General features: G+C 48.3%; 1 protein-coding gene across 1 annotated transcript; it reads left to right on the top strand.

Annotated features, from left to right (window-relative positions):
- Positions 1-4,469: 4,469 nt before the first annotated feature.
- LSM10 (LSM10, U7 small nuclear RNA associated) lies at positions 4,470-7,059 on the top strand. Its single transcript, XM_017666385.3, has 2 exons — positions 4,470-4,820; positions 6,326-7,059. The coding sequence occupies exon 2, from the start codon at positions 6,342-6,344 to the stop codon at positions 6,711-6,713; it is 372 nt and encodes a 123-aa protein (XP_017521874.1). The 5' UTR covers positions 4,470-4,820; positions 6,326-6,341; the 3' UTR covers positions 6,714-7,059.
- The last annotated feature ends 4,484 nt before the right edge of the window (positions 7,060-11,543 follow it).

The raw sequence follows: 11,543 nt of genomic DNA, 5'->3' as shown, positions 1-11,543 counted from the left end.
CCCAAGTTCCTTTTGAAATGCTGGGGCCACTTTTCTCAGGTTTTCAAGGGGGAAGTCAGTGTCAGCCAAGGACATTTGACAGGGGTTTTCTGGCTATCCTAAAGACCATGCAGCTTCAGTTACAATTGAGACGGTAATGCTATGTATGCTCTCCCTCATCTCTCCCCTCGGCCTCAGCATGCCTGCACCCTTCTTCCCTCCATCACACCCAGCCCTCTTTCTGCACCTCTGCTGTCTATCCAAATGGCTGCTGAGGATGTCCTCCTCCTATGCAACCATTCCCACCCAAACCTGCGACCTCTGCATCTCCAGGGGTCTTCCTCTCCACCTTACCTCTCTAGCTGTTCCTCTCCACTCCTCTCCATTGACTCACCCGCACTCCAGGCTCCCCCACTCCCTCCTACAGCCTAGTAGCTCCAGCACTCCACAGATCCTGGCTCACGCCTCCATGCCCAACTTTGCTAGATCCAACAGCCTTCTCTCCTCCCCCTTGTCTTGGCTTTTTGAAGGCTCTCAGCCCTGCTAAAGGGCCTTTTCCTCCTAAAACTCTCTCTCCCTTTGGCTTTGATGGCTCAAATCATACTACTTTCGGACCACACTTGCCCTCTCTCCCTCAGTGGCTTGGATTGAGGATTGCCCTGGTGATACAGATGTCAGTGCAGCCATTTTTAAAGGTCTGCCCAAACAGCCAGGTCACTTGACCAGACATCCTGATCAGATCCCTTGCTTCTTCCCCAGCCTCACTCTCTTCTCTCTCTCTCTGTTCCTCACTCTCAGGATTGGGTCCTTTATACTCACCCCACTGCTGACCCAATGTGCCCTGTGCCCCCAGCTGCTTAGTTTGCATTCTTCTGCAAATAGTTTTGCAGCATTTTTTTCCAGAGAGGCCATTACCTTGACTTGCAACTCTCTGTAATCCCCCCCCTTACCTGGGCTGCAGGCTCTTTCCCTGAGATGTTCCACAGCACCTCACACTTAGTGTCTAACACTTGACAGTCATTTCTGTTTATTTAATACATTACTTCATTTCCAAAAGGCATGAAGAAACTTTTGAAATTAAATATAAAACAAAATAGGACAGTTTTCCATAAAAGAGAACTAGAAGTGATGGGTAGAAGTTACTAGAAACTTCTTAACAATGGAGTAGAACATCTGGCAAAGACATGAGTTGCTGGTCACTGGCATCTCAGGCAGTGGTCAGGGGGCATCTTCCCAGTGCTCTAGAAGGGATTTGGGTACCGGGTGGTAAAATGGAACAGGTGACCTGGGACTCGCCCTAACTCTCAGGGTTCTGTGATCCTCTGACAACTGGGAACAGAACCACAAGAGAACTCAAAAAATATTGAAACCAATTCTGGCTACTGAAGTAGAGAAGGGATCTACTGAAAGGGCTTCCAGCAGCTCACAGTTGTCAGGAAGCCTGATGAACCATGAGAGAATGGCCAGGAACCAAGGATGGGTAAGCAGCACAGGAAAGGACTCCGGCACGGCAGCCCTCCCGGCAGTGAGGCGCTGGGAGACTCAGACATCAGGACAGGCCCTAAATAGTTCCTGCTGGGCTGTGTCACTTGGTCCAGATTTCGAGTCTGATAATGCCTGAGTTTAGGTCACAAGCGCATGCTGTGGCTGACAAGGATCAGAGGCAATAACTGGCCTTTAGATCATCTGCAGCAGGAAGTAGAACCCCACCTCCCACTGAAATTCATGAATGTCAGATTTCTCCAATCATGGGGAAAGGAGTTCAGTGGCTGAGTAGCCAAAAAATGAGATATCCTCCACTGACACGACCCCCATCCCACCCCCAACACTCTCATTCCCATCAGTGGGTCACCATCTGTCTCCCACCCACACCCCAGATTTAATCACCCTCCAAGGACTCTGATAAACCGTGTTCATGGTCTTTAACATTCATCCCTTTCCATTCCCACTGCCACCACTTCACTCAGATCCCAATCGCCTTCTCACCACATTCACGGAACCAGTGTTCCACTCCCAGCTGTTGTTTGTAGTGTGATGCCCTTGGGCCTCCTAAACCTTCTCCCTGTCTCAACACCCAGGAGACTTACAGGGAAGGTAAGATTTATGTAAATAACTCAGGCACATTTGCATGCAACAAGTAAACATCTAAGAAGCAATATGTGATAGGGGTGAGAGCAGAGATGTCACGCCCAACTGAGGTCATCAGTGAAGACTTCAGAAAGATACAGCAACTGAGGCAAGCTTTAAAGGAGGAATTGGACTTAACCATCCAAAGATAAGAGAGGATCTAAGGCAGATGGAGCAGGACAGAAAAGGCAGAGGCAAGAGTGTAAGGCTTGTCCAAGGGTTGCAGACTGACTGATTCTGACTAGAGGGGAGAGCAGTGGGTCTCAAACTTCAGTGTGCATTGTTAGCTGTGCAGATTCCTGGGCTTCACTTGTGGTTCTGCAGGTCTGGGGTTGGGTTTAACAAACTTTCCAGATAACTTTAAGGCAACTGGTTCCAATACCACACTTGAAGAAACAGTGGTTGGAGAGTTTGGGTAGAGAACCTGAAGGAGATCCAGCTGGAAACTAAGCTGGAATCAAATCAATGTCAGCATTCAATTCATATTGCTAGTGATTGATTATATTGCAATTCATTTTATAGTGCTAGCAAATGAAAGTTTTCTTAGCAGGTAAACAATAGGATCAGAACTGTACTTTGAATCTAATCTGTTGGCAAAAGGTCACAAGACACAGAGACCAGCAAAAATGGTTTTTATAATGAATCAAATGAGAGGATGAGGTTTTCAACTAGAATGCTTGCAAACAGTCAGGATAAAAAGGCAAGTAAAGTGGGGAGACACACTTCAAAGAATTTGCAAGGCTCAGTGACTGTAACAGGTGTGGGGGAATCAAGAAATGATAGAAAATGTTAAGTTTATTCAAGGTGCCCAACTTGGGTAGTTGAAAAATGGTGGTAGCAACCATAGAAATAGAAAAATTCAGAGCAGCAAATGATTTGGGAAGGACTTGATGAATTTACCTTGTAGACATGCAGTTTCAAGTACCAGTAAGACATATGAGAATAAGCAACAGACAAGTGCAGTTGGAAAATGGAGATCATAGAGCACTGTGGGCTGGAGACCTAGACCAAGGACTCAGCACGTAGTAGTAGACAGCATAGAGACAGAAGCGACCAAATACAGGCCTGGGCGGGGACACAGACCCAGAGAAAGCACATGAATTTAGGGAGCAGGAGAATGAAGTGAGGTTAAAAAGAAAGACAGATGGAGAAGAAACAGAGAAATGGGTGAAACCAAATGATATAATAATGCCCCAGGAGGGAAAAAGAAGTACCAGGGAGGAGGATGGTCAATATGGTCAAGCACTGAGGAACATGAAGTAGGGACTAAGAAAGGAGATAGAAGTTCTCCTATGACCACACAAATCATGAGTAACTTTTTTCAGGGAAGTTCATGGAGTTTTGAGGATAGAAGCCAGATTACAGTGGGTTGAGTAAATTGGTGAAAGCTCTCAGGATAGAGCAGCAGTTCTCAAACTTTTCACCCTTATGGAGGAGAAAGTTCCTATTTTTAGGATAAGAAGAAACTAACTGCGGTCACTGGTAAAAAGTGAAGGCTTCTGGGGGAGGTGCAAATCAATGAATGAGAGAGTGAAGGAATGAAACAAGTGTAACTTCAACTGAGCTTCTCCTATGTGCCAGATGCTGCCACACATTAATGATCTTTCAATTCTGTGACATTATCTTTTTTTTCTAATGAGGAAATTGAGACTGAGAGAAGATAAGCAGCTTTTTTCAAGGCAATAAGGAGTAACCTTTTAAAAATGTAAACCAGACCATGTCACTCCCCTTTGATAGCCAATCACTGCACTTCTAATAATATGTGAGGAAACCCAGGCACAGAGAGAATAAGAAACTTGTCTATAAAGTTTTATGGTTAGTATTGTATTTTTCATTGCTGCTGTAACAAATTACCATAAACACAATGGCTTAAAAAAAAAAAAGTTATATAGTTAGCACAGAGCAGATTTGAACCCAGGCACTGCCTCTGGAGCCTGCACTCTAACCAAGAAATCCAGTCTCCCTACCTTGACTTACAAAGCTCTAAATGCTCTGACTTTGGCCTTCCTCTCTGACCTCTTGTCACTCCACTCTCCCAGAGCTTACTGGCCTTTCTGTTTTTCCAAACAGTCCAGTTCATTCCCCTAGGACCTTTGCACAAACTTCTAATTGCTATGCTTCTATCCTAGTTTTCACAAGGTTGGCTTCATATCATTCATCTCAGCTCAAATGTCACATCCCTGACCATCCAATAAAAGGCTACGCAGTCACTATCACATCACCCTATTTTAATTCCCTTAAGAATTTTTACCATAATTGTTTGTTTTCTTATGGACGCCCCCTCCACTCTCACTCCCTTCTCTCCCCAAATAGATTGAAAGATCATCACATCAGAATTTGCTGTCTCCTTGGTCGCCGCTCTGTGTCCAGAGAGCCAAAGGGACTGACATACGGTGACCGTTCAATGGCTGTTTGTTGAATGAATGACTCCTATGGAGAGACTTCTAAGACACAGGCCCAGGATTGCCAGCCAGAACGCGGGCCACGACGCCTGCGAGGCATTATGGGGATTGTAGTTCCCGTCACACGACGCGCTCTCTATGCTCCGGGAGGACAGAGCGGCCCCGTCGTTACCATGGCTTCTCAGTTCCGCCGCCTGAGGAAGGCCGAGCTAAGTGCCCGCTAGCTTCAGCGGCGACGCAGATCCGGAAAGCGGAACAAATCCTGTGCAGGAAGTCCGCGGAACCCGGGGCCCGGCAGGCGGCCGGGAGCAGGTGAAAGGTTTTCTTCCCAGTTGGCTGAGTGTAGCTCATCTCCCGCAGCGCACTCCCAGGGCTTTGTGAGGAAAGAGTCGTCACCATCCACATCCTCATTTTACCTCTGTGCAAACAGGCTTCAAGCTAAGGGGCTTGCTCGAGGCCTCCCTCTTAGGAAGGGGCAGGGCCGGTCTTAGAGCCAGGCCTGCCTCTTTGCAGTACTGTGCAGCCCCAAGCCTTTGCTTGGGCACGTGCTCCTCCTGGTGAAGCCGGGGTGGGGTCGTTAGATGCTAATGGCCCAGCGCCCAACCCCTCTCTCAGTGGTGCGGTCTGGCTTGCCCCACTTAATGCCACCAGGCACAGCCCTGGTCGGGATTTTGAGTGAAGTCTTAAGGAAAGAAAGTTTCACCACCAGTTACCCAAGGTCTGAAAATAGGAGATAAGACAAAGTTACCTTGATAGAGTATTAGGACAAAGCAAACGAGAGTAAATGCAGTGTAGTGAGATTTTCTTAGCCTCCTTTAGTATGTGGTTTAATAGATGGGGAAACAGGTTCAGAGACATTCACTGTCCTAGGTTTACAGAGTTTGTGGGTGGAGTGGGGATTCCAGCCTAGGTTTCTCTGCCTTTAAAACCTGTGCGCTTTATATGATACCATTTTTTTCAGTTGATTACCTAAATTTCTACTTATATGGTGGCTGCCCGGTGGAGACCAGTCGTTCTCAGAATGTGGGCTCCAGACCAACAACACCAGCATCAAGTAGAATATGTTAGATACCACACATTCGGAGGCCCCACCTTAGACCTGAGTTAGAAACTGGGGGTGGAGCCCAGCATTTTGTTTTAACAAGTCTTCCTGGTGATTCTGATTCACACTACCATTTGAGAACTTCTGTTGATTCACCTGAGGATCATGTTAAAGTGCACATTCTTTCAATAGGTCTGGGAAGATTCTGCGTTTCCCTGGGGATGCTGAAACTGCTGGTCCACAGACAGTACTTGTAATAGCAAGGGTGTAAACTATACTTTAAAGAAGTGGTTCTCAAACTTGGGTGCACATTAGAGTTACCTGAAGAGTTTTTAAAACAGGAACCTAGACCCCACCCCTGACTAAATGACTCAGAACCTCTGGGGTATGATAGCCAGGTAGTAAGTCCCTGGGTAATTCTAATGTACAGTGAGGGTTCAGAATGACTGGTGTGAGGTTTGGAGTCCAGAACCCATGGATTTGAATCCCAGCACCTCCACTTACCAACTATGTAACCTGGGGCAAGTTGCAGAACCTCTCTCTCCTGGCCATATTTTCCTTATTGATAGAATGACTGTAAGTAATCCTTGGTTTGCATGGTGGTGTGAGGATCCTATGAGATGTGTTCAGACCTGGCTCCTGAGGGTGCTCCACAGACATAAAAACTGGGGAGGTGGGCAGGTTTGGGGAAGTCCATGCTAGAACCTGGTAGAGGTGAGTTGGCAGCTGCAACGCCTCACTCCTTATAGCTCCCATCTGTGTGCTCCTCCTGCAGGCAGCGGTGTGGAAGAATGGCGGTGAGCCACTCAGTGAAGGAGAGGACCATCTCCGAGAACAGCCTGATTATCCTGCTGCAGGGCCTCCAGGGCCAGGTAACCACTGTGGATCTGAGGGATGAGAGCGTGGCCCATGGACGCATAGACAACGTCGATGCTTTCATGAACATCCGTCTGGCCAAGGTCACTTACACGGACCGCTGGGGGCATCAAGTTGAGCTGGATGACCTCTTTGTGACAGGCCGTAATATCCGTTATGTCCACATCCCAGATGATGTGAACATCACCTCAACCATTGAGCAGCAGCTGCAGGTTGTCAATCGGGTACGCAACTTTGGCAGCAAGGGCCAAGGCCGGCGGGAATTTCCCTCCAAAAAGCATAAATGAGCCTGTCTCCTCAGCAAGCCCCAGTCCCCACTCAGGTTCCTCCAGAGGTCTACTGAGCCAACTGCAGGCTATACTTCCCTGCCTGGAAACTGGGAAGGGAAGGGCCAGCCCAGCAACTGGCATCTGTAACAGACACCACCCATCACAGCTGCCTTTACCAGGGTTCCACCTGTCAGACTCACCTGGGGACCCAGAATCTATTTATCTGTCTGTGGCCTTGGGGTAGGTGATAATCCCTGCTTTTGATCATTTACATCTGAATCTCTGATTTACTGATTTAAGGAATCTCAAATAGTTTTCAACTTTCTCCCAGTGAAAGTTATTAAATGTGCTTAGCTTGAGCCACCCCTAAGTGTCTGCATTTCTCTTGCAGTTGTGTTTGTTTTCTCATGAAACAGAACTTAGACACAAACCGGTCCATGCCTAATTGCTTTCCCTGGTGTGCACAGGCCTCTGTACTGGTCCTGTATCTTAAACTTGGCAGCCCATTGGAATCCCCTGGCCCACCATCAGCTATTCAGATTTAATTAATATGGGGTGTAGCCTGGACACGGATTTTTAGGTTTCCCAGGTGGCTGCGAAGTTAGAGAATTGTAGGAGAATGCTTCAGTACAGGCATAGGAGAAGTGGTTTTTACGTCGAGATTCCCTGTTGAGAAGGCTGCTTGTCTCGCCGCTGTTTCCTGATATAGAGGGCTTAGAATAATCCTGGGCTGCCCCTTGAGTGCGGGAGCCCAGCCAACAGCAAGAAACCAGGCTCCGATCCTGAGAGCTGTCAGGTCCTCAGGGAAGAAGGGATTCTCAGGTCAGAACCCTCATCTCCATGGTGGCCACCTTGGAGCCAGACCAGCCCTGCCACAGGCAAACAACCATCTCAGCAAAAGCACCTCTGTCTTGTAAAACCAGGAGTTTGTTTTCCTCAAACAAACACCCACAGAGCCGCTACGACATGCCAGGCCCCCTGCTGAGCACACAGCGTCCAATGAGACTTGGTCCCTGCTGGAGAGGGACTTATGATCAAGTTGGGAAAGTGGTCAAGAACCAAAAAATGAAACCCAGGCTGAGAACTGCTGCACCAGAGTTTTGAATAAGGCAGTGCTGCTACCCTTAAGACGCTTTCGTCTCCTGAGGGAGATTGGAGGAGAGTGGTCATTTGGGCAGTAGCAGCCTGAGGTCACTGCATTTGCATTCCAGCCCAGTCTTTGTCAAAGCTTTGTTCTCAGGCACCCCGCCTCACCATCAGAATCAACTGGGGTGTATCTGGAAAAGCCACTTCCCTGACGCCCTCTTTCCCATGTGAACCAGGACCTGAAACCTGGGAATCTGCATAACTAACAGCCACTCACTGTGATTCTTTGGCATGGTGTGTTTATTTCACTGCCTACAGGTTCCAGAAGCCCCTAAAACTGTGCCCTCTGCCTTCAGGGGAGAACGGTGGGTCCTAGCAGGGAGAAAACCAATTCTCTGAGTTTCCAGGCCCCTCTGACAGAGTTAAGGGAGCATCACCACAAGGGGACTGCTGGTAAGAGACGCCCAGAGGGCAGGCACAGAAGGGCGGTCATCACTGTGGGAATGGCTATGTGCACGCAGCAAATGGGGAGAGAACCACCGGAATGATGCGCTGGCAGGGAATCCCATAGCAGCGCCCACTGCAGACATTTCCCACATGTCTGCAGAAGTTTCCAGGGCTTTTGCTGAGAGGCCCAGGATGAAGGAAAGGTCTAACTCTGAGGCTTTTAAATGGTGTGCCTGGGACTTCTACAGGCTGAGCAGACAAGGGAGAGTCCCCAGGCCTGGGAGGGAAGCAGCAAGGCTAGCGCTGAAAAGAGAGGCAAACAGGCTGAAGCACTGTCCTGATCCTAAGCGTCGTGCCCCAGACCTGTGAGCCTCAGTTGTCCCTAGGCAAGGTGCTGGGAGGATAGGTGGGAAGGAGTGGAACCAGGCCCCACTGACACATTCATGCTGACTCCCTGGAGTAGAGCACAGCTAAGTCTTCAAGCCCTAAGGATCTGGGTCTTTTGGTATCTGGTCCTAGCTTGCTGAGAAAGGCTGTCAGGAACTCAGGTGCAGGTTGAGGACACTCAATGCCCACCAGCCTATAGCAAGTCAGGAATTCCCAGTCACCAGTAATTCATTCCACAAGTAATTCCAGCCACAGTACAAGCTACTGAGGGAACATCAAGATAGACAGAGGTCCTGTCCTCAGCAGGCTGACTTTCTTGACAATAAACAAGAAAAGTAATAATTACAGATGTTGTGAAGGAAATAAATGGGGTACTTGAAAAAGAATATGGAGGTGGTTTTATTTTGGGAAGTGTGGTCTTGAGAAGTTAAATTTGAGAAGGAGCCTGACATTTAAAGAGCCAGGGGAAGGCAGAGGAAACTGCCAGTGCGAAGGTCCTGAGGTGGGAGTGCCTGGGGGTTTGGGGCAATGACAGAATACCATTGTGACTATTGATGGAGCAGAAAGAGGCAGGTAAGGCTGGAGAAAGGATAATCAGGACTTGTGGGTACAGAATGTAGCTGGTTCCAATTTCTGGTATGTAAGAACTACAACTTGAATTTTCTCTAATTCAGCTGAATTTCTCTTTCATCCTACTCAGCCAGAGTGGCAGAAACAACTGCAGTCCATTCAAAGTTCCTCTCACTTTCCTTGGAACTGATTGAATTCTAGGGCATCCCCTTTCAAGGTACCAAAGTGTGGGAAAGATAGTCTAATCTGGTGGTAATCGAATCCCTCTAGCATCCTCTGACATGTCCCCGGTTTGTTCTGCTCTTTTGTCATCAGCCCAGTAGGGCTGTTCCAAGTTGCTCATTCCCTTCCAGAAGACCTCTTCAGGAGAACCGTCCCCCTCTCGGTGTTCAGCTTTCTCTCCTTTTCCTACGCCATATTAGGCCCTGGAAATGTGTAGGCCCACAGGTTACTCAGGCCCTGTTTACCCAGATGCAGCTCACAGCTATTTCTTCAGAGGATTTTTTTACTTCTTGGTGCTCCACCAAGAAGAAGAGTGCAACTCTTCCTGCTTCCCAGTCTCTGAGCCCCAGCTGATCCCCTCCAGCTCTGAGGCTGAGAGAAGCCTCTATTCTCAGGGACCACCCTTCCCCCACCCAGGACCCAAGTCTCCCAGATGCCCCTTGTTACACAGCTTTCTAAATTTGTATCTGCACAGAAATTCTTTCTGTACCTCCCTGAAAGCTAGGCTTTTGGAATTGAGAAGCTAAAAAGGAACCCTGCATTCTGTTGTATCATATGGTTTCCTGAAGTAAGGAATGCAGAGTAACCTATCTGTATAAGGGAAGGGTTGAAGGACACCAAGGAAACAAACGAAAAATGTATTTCAAAATTTTATTACCCCATCGGTGTGGGTTTTGTGCTTCTCCTTGCTGTGACCTTTGTTCAAACTCCCACATATGCCAATGTGGAGGTCCCGGCTGATGACTAAGCCCCCAGGAATTCTGAGTGCTCAGGTGGCATGGGGTGTCCCCCTCCCTCCCCTCCCGTTACTGGAAAGAAGAGAATAGGAGGGCACTGTCATTTGGGAGGGGGCACTAGCAGGCTCTGAAGAGAGCTGGCGGGCATACAGCTTGAAGTTCAGATCTCCCCAGGGGCCACACAAGTGACCCAGCATCTCCAGCAATCATCTGGATGGGAATATCCAGCTCAGTGAGTTCCAGTCTGGCATCCGGCTCAAGGGACCCCAAGGGCAGCAGTGCTCTCTTGAATTCTTTCAATGTTCCAGAAGGACCTAGAAAAACAACACATTGTATGTGAAGGGTAATGAAGCCGGCGTGGTCCCTGCTCTGGGGCGGAATTACGCCAACAGTGTGGTGGCCACACTAGCTTGCTCCTTTGGATCACAAGCTCTAATGGCTGTAACACAAAGAAGTAATCAATAAAAAGGCAGAAATAACTTGATGCAAGTTGCTTGGGAGACAAAATCTTAGCAAATGTGAGGCTTGTATGGAGAGAAAATGCTAAAAGAAGCTTTGAAGGTAAGAAGGTAAGGAGCCACTGAACCAATTCAACTCTCTAATTTTACAGTTGAGGAAACTGAGGCCCAGTCTTCTTGGGGAAGGGGAAGGTGCTCTCCCTGCATCCCACGATGAATTTAATGGCAGAAAGCCAAGATGGTCTTCATAAATAGCTATCATAAATCTCATTGCGTGCCAGGCCTTGTGCCAGAGGCTCTGCGTGCTTCCATCATTACAACAACCCTGCATGTATATATCAATAACCCCATTTTACAGATAGGCAAACAGGCCCAGAGAGGTTAAGTCGGTTGCTCAAGGTCAAAGAGCAACTGAACAGCAGGGTGGGGATTTGAACTGAGGTCTGTATCACTCAAACTCCATGATCTTAAGTACTACACTACTATGCATCCCAGCACTCCTAACATCACACTGATAACAAAAATAAGCAGTGCCTCTGCTCACCTCAGTGGGGGTACCCAGTCGCCAGGTGAGGGCCTGGTACTCAAAACCTGGCCATACCCAGGCCTGGGGGCTTGACCAGGAGAAGCCAGAGCCAGCCAGTAAGTAGGGTTTGCTGGGTTTCAGAAGCCTGAAAAAGCTCCTTAGGGTTAAAGGTCTTCTCTCCTGTGCTAGGCAGATCTGCCCATACCTCATCAAGCAACCATCTCATGCTGTTGTGACAGGCGTCACTTTGTTGTGGCAGTGCCATTTGCGAGTGTGCCCAGAGTCGGAGAGCCAGCAGGAGAGTATGTCGTTGTACACAGGTGTGCGTGTGTGTGTGTGTGAGTGACGCAGTGGTCTCATGTTGGTGTCCTGACAACAGTTCTTTATTTCCTCTGGCTGGCACCTTAAGTTTCTA

This window comes from Manis javanica, chromosome 4 (assembly GCF_040802235.1).
Source record: "Manis javanica isolate MJ-LG chromosome 4, MJ_LKY, whole genome shotgun sequence".
In the NCBI taxonomy this organism is placed as follows: Eukaryota; Metazoa; Chordata; class Mammalia; order Pholidota; family Manidae; genus Manis; species Manis javanica.
Note: the sequence above shows the minus strand (reverse complement) of the source record. Positions and strands in the feature narration are given on the sequence as shown.